The sequence below is a fragment of the Ambystoma mexicanum genome, chromosome 3q (genome assembly GCF_040938575.1).
Source record: "Ambystoma mexicanum isolate Mex_15411 chromosome 3q, UKY_AmexF1_1, whole genome shotgun sequence".
Lineage (NCBI taxonomy): Eukaryota > Metazoa > Chordata > Amphibia > Caudata > Ambystomatidae > Ambystoma > Ambystoma mexicanum.
The window spans coordinates 1,041,423,308-1,041,439,267 of NC_090926.1; the positions used below are offsets into that span (position 1 = coordinate 1,041,423,308).

General features: G+C 41.0%; 1 protein-coding gene across 3 annotated transcripts in view; it reads left to right on the forward strand.

Moving 5' to 3' along the window:
• CYTH1 (cytohesin 1) overlaps positions 1-15,960 on the forward strand; it is a 914,859-nt gene that overhangs the window by 251,602 nt on the left and 647,297 nt on the right. Inside the window, exon 1 of one of the 3 annotated variants that reach the window (XM_069655237.1) lies at positions 4,966-5,597. The exons of the other annotated variants lie outside the window; for them this stretch is intronic. Coding sequence (XP_069511338.1) covers positions 5,570-5,597 — 28 coding nt within the window. The 5' untranslated portion in view covers positions 4,966-5,569. Of the gene's footprint in view, positions 1-4,965; positions 5,598-15,960 lie in introns of those variants that run through there. 3 annotated transcript variants of the gene reach the window in all.

Below are 15,960 nucleotides of genomic sequence, written 5' to 3' on the forward strand. Positions count from 1 at the left end.
TTCTTTTTCATCTATGTATAGGCAACATAAGGTCAATGATACATTTTGTTTATGTAACCAGCAAGAGCACTGATGAAGAGTAATCGCTCTAAACATGCGTCGGCTCAATATCACGATCTGTACAAAAGTAGCTAATGGCTCAATAGTAACATTATCCACCAAGAAGTTTAAGAATAGTACATAAGTTGGCAATGACATTTCTTTTACTAATTCTGAATTGTTGAAAATGTGTGCATGCGATATTGTTATAGAAACTAAACGCTAAGTGCAATCAATGTAATTAAACATCCAACATTCGAAACTCAATACATATAATAAGTGCTTTCGGGGAGGTGCAAAATATTTCCAAAGAAACGACCACTAGTAAATAGATGAGAGCCTTGCTCTTCGTTTTTTATTTCAAAAGGCATACGGGAGAGGTTGAAGATGACTGGGCGTGACCAGGACTAATTCTATGCAGGATTATAGGGAGGAGTAGTGGTTAAAGTGCCCACTCAGTCCAACACTACTGCTAAACCAGCAATGTTCCCAATAATAAAAGTGAAACAGGCACTGCCTGACTGGATATCTCTTTCACCATTTAGAGTCCAGTAGGCCAAGGGCAGACTATACTCTTCAGGAGGGGTGTGAACTGGTACATAAGCAACACAAACAATAGTAGGGGGGTACTGATATAAAGGAATACCCACTAAATGTTCTATAAAATAGAACATTTTATTCAACTATTACTGGGCCACTGCTGTAAGAAAAAACTTGGTGAAAACATGTTTTAAACTAACGGGGAAGGGGCGTAGTTTGGAGCACTGTGGATGAGGACTTTTCCTGGATATCCTCCATGAGAAGCCTAACTCACCATGTAATTTACCTGGTCCAGAACACCCCTCCCCGAACCAAATGCAGGAGAATCTGTTTGAACCCGTTAGACAATGGCCGCACCAGAGGTGAAGCAGTATTTCTACCTCAGAGGGGAGAGCGAAGAGAATAAAGATGGCTCCTGCACTCGCTCTGTGGCACAGGGAAGGAAGATTGGCGTGAAGTGCAGGGGTGGGGTGGATGGTGAGGAAACGCCCAGCCCCAGCGCCAGAAGGCCGCTCAGCAACCCGAGTCGGCAAGCAGCACCACAAAGGAGTTGCAGAAGCAGAGTCAGACATCCTGGGCTGCTGAGACTCGTCAGGACCCTGGCAACAAGATGGAGGGGCGTGGTGGTCGCTAAAGGAGGTGAGGAATTTCCAGTACAACTATACAAAAACAAAGTCTGCTCCTGTACCTGCAGGAACAAAAGATCATGTACCACTGGATGTTCCCAACAACGCTCAACTTCACACAGTTGGTCAAGAATTGGGCTATTGGTAACCCTGTTCAAGCAGAAGAGGTTCTGAAAATGGAACGAAGGTGGCCAGCCAGCTGATCTCTCCTGCTGCGACCTCAGCCTGAGACACTCCTCAGCCGTGTACGCAAAAATACTCCATGGGCCAAGGCCGGAAAGCCATATGGCCGGAATAAACCAAAACGAAGGGGGGACAGGCATCACTGGTCACACCTCAATTTAGATATTTTTTTTAAATGTTTTTATTACTTGTTTATAATTACAGTTATGTTAATATTAGTTTCATTACGATATGGCAGCGTTCTAGTGGTGATGCCGATGACATCCCATAATCCGCCTGATGCAACCCTCATGCAGGGACTGACCCGCCCCTCCCCAGTCCCCCCCTTACAGAAGTGAGGATTCAGACAATAAATGTGCAAGCCCTTAACTCCCCATCTAAGCACAAGCCGATAATTTGTCAGCTTGCAGGGTCCAATTGCGCAATCATTTTCTCCCAGGAAACCTACTTGGCTTAGATCAATGTACCTAGACTGCGCTGTAGGTAATTTCCTTTGCAATTTGTGACTTAAGGTGGGTCTAGGAAAGGTGGGTCCGCTATACTAATTGTGAAGGGAATCCAAATATTATTTGGGAAAGCAAATATGATCTGGCAAGCAGATACATAGGAGTTAAGGGGACTTTTGTTTGGACAGGTATTCATGCTGATTTCATTGTATTCCCTCAACAGTAAGCAAAGTGACTTATTCTGAATCATGTGCAGCTTCGAGATCTCTCCCTTGTTGATCTCCTCCCGCGAGGAGTCACAAGAGGAAGTTACTGCCCTTTTGTTTCCCCACCCCCTCCACAGGTCACCGAGGCGTCTTTGACCCTCGGCAGACCTGGGGACTCTGCCATATTTCTATGTTTATAAATGATGGCTTGAAAAGAACACAATTCCAACCATCTTTTATAAAGCTTTGCCAACGGACTAACACGCCACAGACTTTGTCCATCGTCAAAGCTTTATAAAAGTTGGATTGAATTATGTACTTTTCAAGCCATCTTTTATAAACATAGAAATAAACATAGAAATATGTTACATATTTCTGTGTTTAAAAAAAGATGGCTTGAAAAGTACGCAAACCATGATAAGGTACGCACAGAAATATTTGTGTGAATACCTTACTATGGTTTGTGTACTTTTCAAGCCATCTTGAAGTACACAAACCATAGTAAGGCACGTAAACAAATATATAAATGTAAGCATTTATATATTTATTTGCGTGCTTTACTATGGGTTGTGTACTTTATAAAAGATGGTTTGCAACGTACTCAATCCATAGTAAGGTACACATACAGATATATCAATGCTTACATACATTTATATATGTGCGCACCTTACTGTGGTTTGGGTACTTTTCAGGCCACTCCCAGCCTGCAAGCCACGCCCCCAAATGAGTCCCCCCACTTAAAGCCGTGACCACAGCTACCTCACCTTTTTCGAATTAAGACTGAGCTGTGATTGACTCGGCCACCACCTATGTCCACCTTTCAGATGCATCGTCCAGTTCAACCAAAAGTTGAGCCTTTCTCTACAGACCACTCCACAGAGGGCCTGTAATAGTAGTGAACAGGTCCTGTTCAGAGAAAGACATGCAGTACTCCATAATTTGCATATGTATTGGCATCACAAGAACAGGGTTTGAAATTAAGATTCGATGAGCAGGAGCTAAACCAGCTACTGGGTCTTGGGCATCGCCCAGTAGGCAGGTGCCACCACTGGGGAACCAGGAGCGACCAGGCACCGCACTGCAAACTTAACTTCCAAAAGAGATCCACACTTTACCTGTTTTCCCATTATCTATGATCCACTATATTTAAATGTGTCCTTCTTCTTTATTTATTTTCTAAAACACCCAAGGTTAATGTCCTATGCATGACTGTAAAGCACCAGTTTGCCTGGGAGACAAAAGTTGCACCTGGCATCTGTTGCTTTAAAGCTTACCAGTCTCTCCGAGGGTAGAGGCAGGATCTGAAAAGTTTCCAGCAATTTCGAACCCTTCAGGGACGGATTTCAATCTTTCAAATTAGCGACCATTCTGGGAACTTATTTCCAGAAGTACGCAAAGGGATTCAAAACTAGCGCTGTAAAAAACATGAATAGACTGTGATTTTATATATGGAGCCACACTAGTGATAACCGTGATCGTTATTTTTTTTTATTATCGTTCATTATAAAAATGACTAACTTTTTAGGGGGATAGAACAAGTTGGCCAGGATCAGCCATTTTAGTTATAAAGCGAAGCCAGGATTTGAAAATTGACATTTTGTATGCCATTTTCGTACTTTATCCACATGTCTTATCAACTCTGGTTCCAACCCACATGCATTATTTTTGTTTTATAGAATTGATTTCAAAAGTACACACAGCAAATACTGAACGAACGAGATTAACATATATCATTTTAGAAGGAAGCAATTGTTTTATGGGGAAAAAGTGAGCCTTTATAAATATCCCGAGTTTTACAGATTAGCTTCTAAGGCTTTGACGCCTCCCAAATAAGCAACGTGATGATAGCATTGCCCCACAAAACGACACCATTGAAATACAGTATGTGGTGTAAAAACGAAGTATATTTTGTGATTATTGTATCGCACTGTCTGTGGAAATGGCGCAAATTTGAGTATCTTACTAAAGCTTTGTGGGGGTTTTCACATGGAAATGCTTATCACACTTACCTGGGCAGCACATCGACACGTGTAAGGCCCTCGCTTGTTATGTGAGTTTGTTTTAAGTTTGAGTTTAACTGTAGTTCGAGGGCCTCGCAATGGGCTGGTGGGTAGTTGGTGGAACATCGCAGGAGAAGAGGAGAAAAGCAGGGCAAGCATCCTCGCATTTGGCTACCCCTTCACGCTTTGCCTTTGTGATCGTCCAAAATGTTTACGCGGGGACAGCAGCTCTCGGACAACCCCCGAAACTGAAGACGTAATTGCATATACCCTGGCTGTAACTGGTTCCAAATCCCTTCTCTGCTGCTGGTGACAAGAACCTCAACGCAATTTTCAAAGTTGTATCATTTTTTTCTGGCTACTGCGGCAAAAATGACAATGTTTGAATATGCATGGAGTCTTAATCTGACCAGCCGGCGAAGGTTCCTAAATTCATTTATGGGTTGTCTCAGAAACTACAAAAAAGCAGAATGTAACTGCTAAACATGCCGGAGGGAATTACCCAGAGCTGACGTTGGACAGGCTGAGGTCTCGAGTGTCAGTTGGCAAGTGTTCCCGCGCCATTGGGAGACTGCTTTAGCCCGTGCCTGGGCTTGTAGTTTCGCATTTCCATTATAAATGTAGACCCGCGAGTCCTCCTAGCAGGCGCATTGGTGTGGCTAAATAACCCGAATTCATTGTAGGAGCGCCTTATGACACTATGCCACTGGTTGTGGATGTTGTGCCACTCTCCAGGCTTGGCGGGGCGGGGCATGGCACGGCTCAGAAGGGGTTATGCGCCCTGTGCAGTACAGTAACCGGAGCCTCGCCAGCGGGACAGGAAAGGGTGTGGTGTCCCCCGGCCGGCGTGACGGCTTCGCAGGCGTGGCTGCCATTGGTGCACCGCGGAAGCACTGGGGTTTGTTGTTGGCGCTGACGGAAGGAGGTGCGACGGTCAGACTGCCGCTTCTTACCCCTTGGACTCCCCGCTGCCTACCTGGAAAGGATACCGAGAGGCACTCCACTGCAGCCCGGATCTCGTCCCCTCCTCACCTCCTCAACTCGTGCAAGCAGAAGCCTTACTACTTATCAGCGCCCACAGGCTGTACCTAACCCCTCTCTCTCTCCACTGCTCCCCAACACAAACATCTCCACAGTCTCACCTGTGGTGAAGGGGACGTCAGCCCCCCGTCCCCCCTAGAGGCAGCGAGCTCACCTGCACTGTTCGCCTGATAAGGGCGAGTCGCCGCCCACACTACTCCCCTGGGACCCCCCCCTTTCAACTACACGCTCTCCTGCCCAGATAATTCCTCCTCTTGATGAGACTGCGCTCCATCCAACTCTCCCCTCAGGCTGCCACCTCCCCTTCTCAAATTTCCAAACTGCGACCCTCTTCGTCGCCCCTTCCCCTCTCCCGCATAAGGAGGCTGCTACTGCTCCCTCTTCTCACGCTGGATTAAGCGAAGATCTTCCATCGAGACTAATTCCAGCACTGAACTGCACCTCGCGAACCCTCTGCTGTTCGGAGTGTCACGGATCCAGGACACACGATGGTGCTTAGGAGTGAAGAGGGGAACGGTGAGTAGGGCTCGAAACGCCAGCGGGCGTTACTGTCAGTGGGACAGTGAGTGTGCCTATGTGTTGGGGGACCTCGGTTAGGTGATGATGTGGCATAGGTGATATGATGGGGGGTGGGGGGGGACTCGGGGAACATATTACGTTTCCAGCAGTCCCCGTACGTCACTTTCTTCACTGAATTCCTAACGCTGAGTTTGCAGGTCTGCATGCTGCTCCAGTTTGGAAACCTCATCCACTAGGTGCAGCTTGTTTCTTAGGTGGCAGTTGTGAAAGTCTCTGGGACGAGTCGAAGAAAGGGAAGAGAAAGACTTATCGATCTCTGCCACCTTTCTTCCAAATGTCAATTTTCGCCTGAGCCCTTTAGTAAAGCCAAATGGAAGATTTGATGGTCCAGTTATGGATGGCCAGAAGCAAGGGACCCCCACCATAGCACTCTCACTATGGAAGACAATCTAAAACCTTATCTGGATGGATATAAAACGTTGACTCGCTCATGACCACTGGCATTGCTCTGAGCAGCCTGTTTTTGTTTGCAAATGACTCGTGTCCTAACAACAGTATGAGCAGTCTGGTCCAAACTCCTATACAACTAGGTTGATATATGGGTGCTGTTGCTTATGTTCCTGTGCAGAAGGGACATGCTGTAGCAGTTACGACCAGACTGCTCATTCTCGTGGCAAGACAAAGATTAATTTACATATGGGCCAAAAGTCAACCCCTTTTAGACTGCACATAAAAATACTCTTTGGTCAGTCAATAATATCCCAGTAGTCTAAAAGAAGGACTAACCCACCAGAATGGCCATATTGGCGCTAATTTGATCAAACCTATGCAGAAAGAATGCCCTCAAGCTTTCTTGGGTGAGGATTGAGATGTTTTTCAAGTCATGGATTTTTGGATTACATTATGTAATTTTGTGCAGTATTTAGTGTTGTTCACACACTGTAACCAGACAGAGGCCAAGTACCAAAATGCGATTGATGGTAACCTGCAAATTAATTTCCCTTCTAGGTATTTTTTATTTTTTATTGGTATAGCTGAATTACATCAACTTTACAATGATTGATAATTTATTTCTTAATGATACATAATCACAATTTCTAAGCAAATGAGAAAAGTTCGAAAGAACATCTTAAAAATACCATAAACTATACTCATATGACCACCAACCATTAAAAATATGCAACAACATTAAAAGGTATTAGAAAACATTAAAATGTACACATCACATGATAAAAAGATTTTTAGGGATAGAATGGCTGACTAGATGGATGTCCACACTTTTTGTTGCTTTCACGTATATTAATACAATGATCCCCTGAGTGTGTATATAGATACCAATTTCAAATCCCCTTTCACGATAGATAAATTACTTGGCACACATTACGGTTAATTACAAGACGTGGAAATCATATATATGATCACTTGCCAGTGCAACTTATGGTACATTGGAAGTACAAAACTGAAAGTAAGATTGCGTGTCCTACAGCATTTACGGGCAATCAAAAATAAGGGCATGAATTACCCATTAGCAAAACACTTTGAGGATAAACACCATGGAAATGCCCCTTCTTTCAGGTATTTTGTAATCAATACAGTTGACCAACACCCAAGAGGAGGTGACAGACTTAGAAGATTAAGACAATTAGAATCACGCTATATTGTGGATTATAATACAAAAACCCAGATGGGTCACAATTGAGATGAAGAACTGTATGTATTCATAGGAGACTAACTGGAAACCAACCAGTATTCATCTGCTGCTCGATGAGCGTCTTTTGCCTTATTTTTGGCTTATTTTGAGTGGAATTATTCTAAAGCTTATTATTATCTTTTGCTTTAGGAGCTTTTCTGTTCTGTTGTTCTGATGTACTGAATCGAAGTCACTCTCTCTTACTATCTTCAAATGAGGATTCTCTTCCCCCATTTTTCTAAAAGTCTACAAAAGCCTGACATCCAACTGCTATCCTGTATGTGTACATACATCTATTTTATAACTGTGACATTCATATAGTTTTGTAGGATTGTCTTGCACTTTTTAATATTAGTATTATCCGTGTGTCTGTATTTTTTGTAATTTCACTGATTAGCTTTTTCTCACATTGCACTTTATACAATTGTTTATTTCATTATTACATGAATAGCATTTTAACATGTAACTTTTAGAGAGTAGATGAGTTCACTGGTTTTAGTGAGGCATGAACTCGGGGTTTTAACATCATAATTAAATTAATGATGGGGATGACGAGCAGGTTTATATTTGTAGGCACTTCAGCAGATTGTAATACAGCACTTTTAGTATTTTACAGATAACTGATAGTAGTATTAATCGTTATGACAAGTTATCAAGTGTCATTTCCTGCTTGAAATCCTCCATTTACTATCTAGTATTTGAATTGTTGTTGAATAAAAGATTAGCACTTTGCACTTTATTTGGCACACTTTGTGCATATTCAGAATAATACCATTAAGCATCTTGGTAGATTATTTGACAAACTTATTGATCAAGCGAAAATCGCAAATGGATTTTAAAATGAGCGTTTACAGAAATGCCACGTACTATACTAGTTTCCGAATACCAGCACTTTGCACTTTATATACTAATTATGCACTTTATGCATCGCACTTTTTCCAGTCAAGTTGAGTGGGTTAGATTCAATATATGACATTATTCCTTAGTTTGCCCTGACGCCCATTGATAGATTCTATCGTATGCCCACATAAACCGCCGAGTCATACCATCTGGAACATTGGCACTAAGGAGATCAAAGCATCACATCATGTATAACATCAATGCAACTAAATGTTCCAAGAGATCAAGTAGTGCAGTAAGACAGCTCAGAAGCACCATGCACTAGTCACTTTTTATATATAATTTATTGACTAGGCCCTGCACCCCATTAGGGTAGTATTTTTTTTTTTAATCCAACTGGAATTGTGTATACAATTATGAATGTATTAATAAATTGCTCCCTTAACCCACTTGGGTGAACGTTTTTCTATTTTCTCCCTTCTTAGTTGCTATGATACAAATACGCACATTTGGGAATACATAGTGGTAGTATACAAACGTATTATAGTGTTGAAAGAATTGCGGCAAATATTCGTAGGGTTTCATATTGGATAGCCTTTTGCTTTTACCAAGAGGCATTTATCAATGATTCTTATATGTTCCTTACTATTTAAATCGGAATGGACCACTGTTCCCCATTTAAAATAAAATAAAATATGATGTCACTTTAAAAAATATTATGCCACGTTACAATATGCCTTTCTTTTAAATTAACAAATGCTCATTAGAACAAATCTAGTATTTCTATGTATTATATTCTAATGTGCTTTTTAGCAATCATGAAATGCATGTTTGTCAAATACATTGATGTCTTTTTGCACTATGTTCCAAGATGGCGATTATGTGGTATGAAAAGGCAGTAGCTTTCTCCAACACAACATAAAAGCAGGACTACATACCTTTTCACCACATAAATACTCAAGTCCTCTCTTTATTATGTTAGACCCGACGAAGCCTGCAAGGGTGAAACGCGTTGTCATTTGCTTTGCATTTTCTGCTGCCCTCCTGTCCATGGATATATGAAAAATAAAGGACTGTTTTGCAGCGGATTTTCCCATCTGGGATTTGCCTTGGTGCCATCTGTCATTGCCCGAGTGCTGCTGCTATTTTTGGACTGTCAGTCAGCCCACCGTCCTCATCAATATATATATATATTTGAAAAAGGAGAAAATGGTTCCATTTCTCCCAAGAGGGATAGCACTCAAAGTGGTGTAGAGAACGCTGGTTGCAAACACTTCCCATCGATGAAAAACCCAAGATTAGTGCAGCATCGAGTCCATATTATTTCCAGTTTTATTAGGCATCAGCCGACAATTAAAAAAGCTCGGTACAACGCGTTTCACTGCTAACTCGCAGCTTGTTCACGTACAAATGAATGCTTAAAGATTTGTGTATATATACAAACATTCGACCAGTCTCTATGGTTCGTGATACAGGTTGTCCTTTTTCACTTTCTCGTGTTCCTATGTAAAATACATTGGTAAGTATAAGGTATAACACGGTGGCCATTTTGGAGATGTTCTTGGTTCCATTATTTCAATGTTTGTATTAACCTTAACACTGTCGAATTCATGCCGCTTACAGTGATTGGCAGGTAATTGTGATTCTTAGTATACTGCTAGTCCCCAATTATATAATAGTTAATTATCAATTGTAAAATACAATGGGCCTCATTACACGGACGGCGGTAAGGGTTTACCGGTACCGGTATTTTACCGGTAATGGTAAAACCTTACCGCCTTACTACGAGGTCCCTCTGCAGGTTGGGGAATTTAACGCCTGCTTTTTGCAGGCGTTAAAAAACAACCCGCAAAGGGACCAGGGAGCTAATTATGGTACCGCAATTTGCGGTGCCTTAATTAGCACCTTCCCCATTCCCATTATGCCCTATGGGGCAAAAATGGGAATGGGGAAGGGCAATGGGGGAAGGGGGAATTACCGCCCCACCAACCTTGGAATAGGGCGGCAATTCCCCTTTCCACCAAGGCGGTGCCGGTATGTTATAGCACCTTGGTCCACCGCCATCCATGTAATGAGGCCCAATGACTTATTAAGAACGAGGATTGCACAATAAAATCTGTATTAATCCATACTTAAATGCAAATTGCAAAGGAATTGCTGTGAATTACCAATGTGAAAACTGAATCAGCCTGGGTAACAATGCCGTTAGGTATTTTGTACCAATAGGTAAAAAGCGGACCTCAATGACACACGGCTCTTTCCTAGAAAGTTCACAATTCAGCTATGTTCTAGAATGCATATTTATATTGTACGCCATATAGGCGGAATGGTTAAAGTGCATAGTGCTTTAAAGTGCATTGTTCTTTTAAAATGCATTTTACATTGTCAAATCTAAATACGCATAATTCTAGAATCTTACTTCTTGTTATAAAATACAACATTGTATTTGCACATCCTCCTTATAAAATGGGACTAAAATCTTTCACATGTATTGACTACCAATATCACTCTAAGCTAAAAGAAAGAAGGAAAGGAACCAACTATAGCATAAAAGCAACTCCAAAGCCGTGCATTTGTTACGGACAACCATGAATCTGAGACTGGCCAGTAGATCATCACCCGAGTGAATTAAAATATAACAATTATACAAGCACAAATAAGTTCCAATATTAAAAGAAGAGACTTCATGAGATAACATTGCACGTCCTCGTACAGAAAGTATATGACTGTTCAGCTAGCTATGCAGAACCTTGTCTGTATAAACATCTAAATAATGGGATTTCTACCAATTGGTAAAAAATATATATAAAGAACGATGTTCAAAAATAGCAGTTGACCAGAGATCAGAGGAGAACAATAAATCATTAATCCCATTGCTTAAGTTCAAAGATACATGTACATCTCCTCATCAAGGTTGTGTCCTTTAGGTTTTTTAGATTCAAAATCCAAAATGTATTTTGTCTCTTTTTGGCGCAGATCTAATACTCTGTTGCCCCCCCTTGGGTTATCTGTGATATGGTGTAAGCCTAGAAATCTCAAACAGTCCAAGGTGCCATGATGTACATCCTTGAAGTGAACTGCCATTGGGTAGGACGGATCAGAGTTTTTTATGGCTCGCATGTGCTGTAAAATTCTCAGTTTTAATTTCCCAATGGTACTTCCGATGTACCAAAGCTTGCAGGGACATAAAAGTTCATAGACCACAAAATCTGTGTTGCACGTAATGTGACTCGGCTGTTCAACCAATTGTCCTGTGACAGGATGTGTGTAATTAGTTCTATTAAGGGCATGCTTGCATGCTTTGCATTTAGTACATTTATATATTAGATTTTCTCCGGTGGACGTTTTTACCGTTTAAGGAGGTCTTCTTTTACATTCACTTTCCTTTGCATCTACAAGTGATCGGATGAATTGCTATTGAAGATCCACAGCCTGAAGAAAGGAAATTGCCCCATGCCCCAAATCTCAACAAGGCTATATTACCACAAAAAATCAGGTGCCAAAGTAGTTCACTTGTCATCTCTGTATGCTGAATCAGGATTCTCTTGACAGTTTCTATTCGCAACGACTTCAGGGCTACACACTCAGTTAGAACATGTCTCAAAGTTTAAGGTTGTTGATACATTTAGCAAAATCGACAGTAATTGTCACTTGATGGAATATTTTTTCTTTTTGCTTGGACATCATTGGTATTCCAGAGATTAAATCTTAATTGCATAAAGGCCACCCTATGATATTGTGAGGGTGATTTCGTTAAATATGGTTCAAGCACGCTAAATTATTTAATGCAGAAATGGATTTTCTCTAAAATCTCGATGGTTGAGGCATTTCTCTCTGGCTTTAGCCCAGTCCCATTGAAAAAGTTGTCTTCTCTCTGACCGGGTTCTGCAGTAGAACTGTCAGCGAGACGTCAGCACATGCCAATGCATTAATCGCCAATCTTCTTCACTTACTAATAAAAGCATCCGAAGATGCGAAAATGTGTTTAGCCAGGATTCCTGATGGGTGTTGTTTTCTGGAGACAAAAGGCTAAGATTGGCGATAATGAACATTTCCTAACAGTTGCTGGATAATTCTTGCTTGTGAAATAAACGTGCTCATTTTTGTGTTTAAAGTCAAAAAATGCCCTATGCAATGTAAAGAGTCGGCAACAGGGACCCCAAAATATATATAATGGTTCACACATTCAAGCCCTTTGTCATGAATCTTCCAAGTATATTTGCATTTCTTTGAACCTTTTAGTATCATTACCTTTGTCTTGTCTAGGATGATTGAAAGATAATTACTTTGAACATAGATTGCTAGGGCATCAAGTAGCCGTTGCAGCCCCTGAGGAGTTTTCGACAGAAGAATCAAATCATCTGCGTATAGTAGTGCAGGAATAGGCAGACCACCCAGTTTAGGTGCATCAGAGATCACCTCTCCCAAAACCTTTTGGATATCCGATATAACAAAATTAAAAAGGGCAAATGCGAGGATGCAACCTTGGCGGAGTCCTCGACTCGTAATGATGTATGGTGACAAATAGCCTTGTAGATCCAATCTTACTTGAATTTTAGTATTAGAATTAAATATTAATGCTATAATATATTTGGGGCACCCACTCTGTAGCAGTTTGTCTAGCAAAAGCTCTCTTGGCACTGAGTCGAATGCAGCTTTTAAATCGACAAAAACTAAATATACGTTTTGCTTCAAAGACTCATAATGAATGATGATAGATGATATAGTCATGAGGTTTATCGAAGTACCTAGCCCTTGAATGAACCTCGTTTGATAAGGGTCCCGCTTCGAGTTCTGAATTGCCGAGATGTTAAAGTCGCGTAAAATTGCGCAAATAGTTTCCGCGGGGCATCGAGGAGGGCAATTGGCCTGTAATTCGAAGGACTGGACCGATCGCCCCTCTTGAAGATGGGCACTATCACAGAGCAGTTCCAGGAAGTTGGAATCTTATTTGATATCAATATGCCTTGAAAGATGTTATATAGGATTCTAGTCAAAAGTTCTGGCTGTTGCTTAAACATCCAGTTACTTAGCCCATCCGGGCCCGGGGCCCTTGAGCTACTTGATTTATTGATAAACCATTGTACGTCTTCCTCAATAATTTGTAACGGTGTATAGGAGACCTGATCATCAGCATAACTGGTTTTTGGAGACCCAGGAAGTTGATACATTTCAGAATAGTGGGAAATCCATGCAGACTCTGACACACCATTAATTTGAGAGGACAGTTGTTTGGAGTGTGTTGCTATGTTAAGCATGGACCATATTTGTGCTGTGTTCTTAGAAGAAATGGCTGCTAACATTGTTTCACCATGCCGTTGACACAACTGGGCTTTATGCGTACAATGCCAGTTACGATATTTGCATTTAAGAGAGCGAAGTAAGGTCGCTCTCTCTGCAGGAGGAAGTTTCAGAGCCAATTCTTTGCGTTGTCGCATAATGGTTCTCATTTCTTGCACGTACGGATCAAAAGCATGTTTTAGTTGAACTTGTGGGCTTTAAGCTGAAGGCGCATCAATTTTATACATTTGGAGAATAGAGGTATATGGTTCTCCTGGCCACATGACTCGAGTTCTCTTGTCATTATTCAGGCTAAGAAGTGAATGGTCATTCCAACAAAAACGTGATTTGGAATTAACTGTTCGGACAGGTTGAAATGAGCCATATGCAGGTCTATCGATGACATTATCATTCGACCATTGCAATGATATAAATTCATGGTCACTGATTTTTTTACTTCAAATCTTAGAGCATAGTGAAAGGTATTTCTAGCAACAAACATATAAAATCAATTGTTGATTGGCTTTTACCTCTACGCCAAGTGCTTTTTGCTGGAATATCACCAGCGAATGCGCCATTCACCATGACTAATCGTTCATCAAGGATAGCCAACTTATACAATTTGAGTTTCTTTTAGGTCGGTTCGGGTACAAGCATTGCATATTTAAATTACCCACTAAGATGATGAAACTTATTTCAGGGCTTTGCGACGATATATTGAGCAGATCTTCTAAGTCACAGAAAAATGTCTTCTCTGTTAGGGCTACAGGGTTTCGATAGATATTAATGAACACAATCATTCCACCATGGTAAGAAATTCTAACCATCTGTGTATATAAATTAGGAGCAAGCACTAATGATTGTAATTCATATCATTTACTATTATCAACCACCACCATGAGCCCTGATGAGGGACGACCTTTGGAGGTTCTCTTGGCTGGTAAAAGAGCAATGGTATGACTGTTCCAGATCAGCTTGGCAGTCAACCAAGTCTCTTGCAATGCGATAATATCATAAGGTGATATTACCTTGAGACTCTGCACAAATAAATGTGTGGAACCACAAATGTTCCAACTTGTAAGGGATGCTATTTTTGAAACCGAAGACTCTTTTAGTTGGAGGTTTTGAGTTCTGCCATTTTGGAAATGTATGTGTCCTGTGCATTGATTGATTATTGTTGACCTCTTCTATATTGCAATAGATTTTCGGGCGTTTTACTGATCTGGTCGAATTTGTGAAGTGAGACTGTTGGCAGTCCTCCATTAGTTTTTGTTAGGGATCTAAGGTGAGTACAAAACCCAAAGAGAACAAGTCCATCCTCGCTTGCCATATCACGTTTCTAACAACATTGGATGACACCCATAATCTTACTATAGACAGTTTGTGGTCATTAAGAAACTACCAGGCTGATGTCCGTTGATGTTACATCCTGCCAACTATCAACATCCTCAAAAATTGCCAACACACTGGCTCGACTCAAATTAAAAGAAAGATATGGCGATGGAGGCGACATTTCAGAATAAAGCGGTGTCATTTCTGATTTCCACTTTGCATATTGCTGCGTGGTAACAAGGAGTCACACTCGCGCAAAGCCATTGTTTTCATATTTAAATTCTGGTCGTTAGTAGCCCTAGGAAGATCAGAATGATCATTTGATCTAGTCGGATTCAAATTAGTAACCACTGTATTATTTCATCAGTGTTTTTATTAACAATGGTGGACGGTGAACCAGAAAATTGAACATTCAATTGTTTTTATTAAGAAATTCATTCATAGATTTTTGTATTTCTGCTCAAATTTGCGGCAAGAAATAATTAGTCATAACTTGTTCATTAGATTTGCTTACTGGGACACTCACATCTGAAGATTTCGAAGCGAGAGGTGCACTAACTTTCAGAGTTTCGATTTCTCAGGGTCACCTTTTGGCTAAAGCAGAAATCAAATAATTTAACAGTGAATAATTTGAAGGAGGAGGCACATCTATGGACATCAGCTTTCGTCTCTTTAGTGCAAGCTGCTTATATTTGGTCACTACAGAATTACTCCTTCGTGTTGAGGACATGCTATTAAGATGTAATTGTTTAACAAACTGTTTTACCCCTGCTTTTTTACAAGCAGGCAAATTCTTTAGATTTGTCTTTTTCTCGTTGCACTGTGTTAAAGGACAACCTGGTTTATTTTTTGGTTGAAACATTTCAGTCGATGGTTTAACAAGGCTAGTGGCTTTTTCTGGAGCGCTAGTCGAACTCGACTCATCAAGATTAATTAATGGAATGGACATCATCACCAGTAGGAATTTCTCCATGAACAGTAGATTCAATTTGAGGACGAATTAGGGAAGTTAAGGTGGGCAACACACATCCATTGGATAATTTACAAACAAAGAGATACTAACGGAAACGCTCTGTACCAAACTCGAGCGCTGGCGGTCCCTACAGATCTCCCTCATGGGTAGACTAGCGCTGGTTAAAATGATAATCTTGCCTAAATTATTTCTTATTTTGTATTGTTCCTGTATGGCCGGGTAGATCATTCTTCTCTAAAATTCAA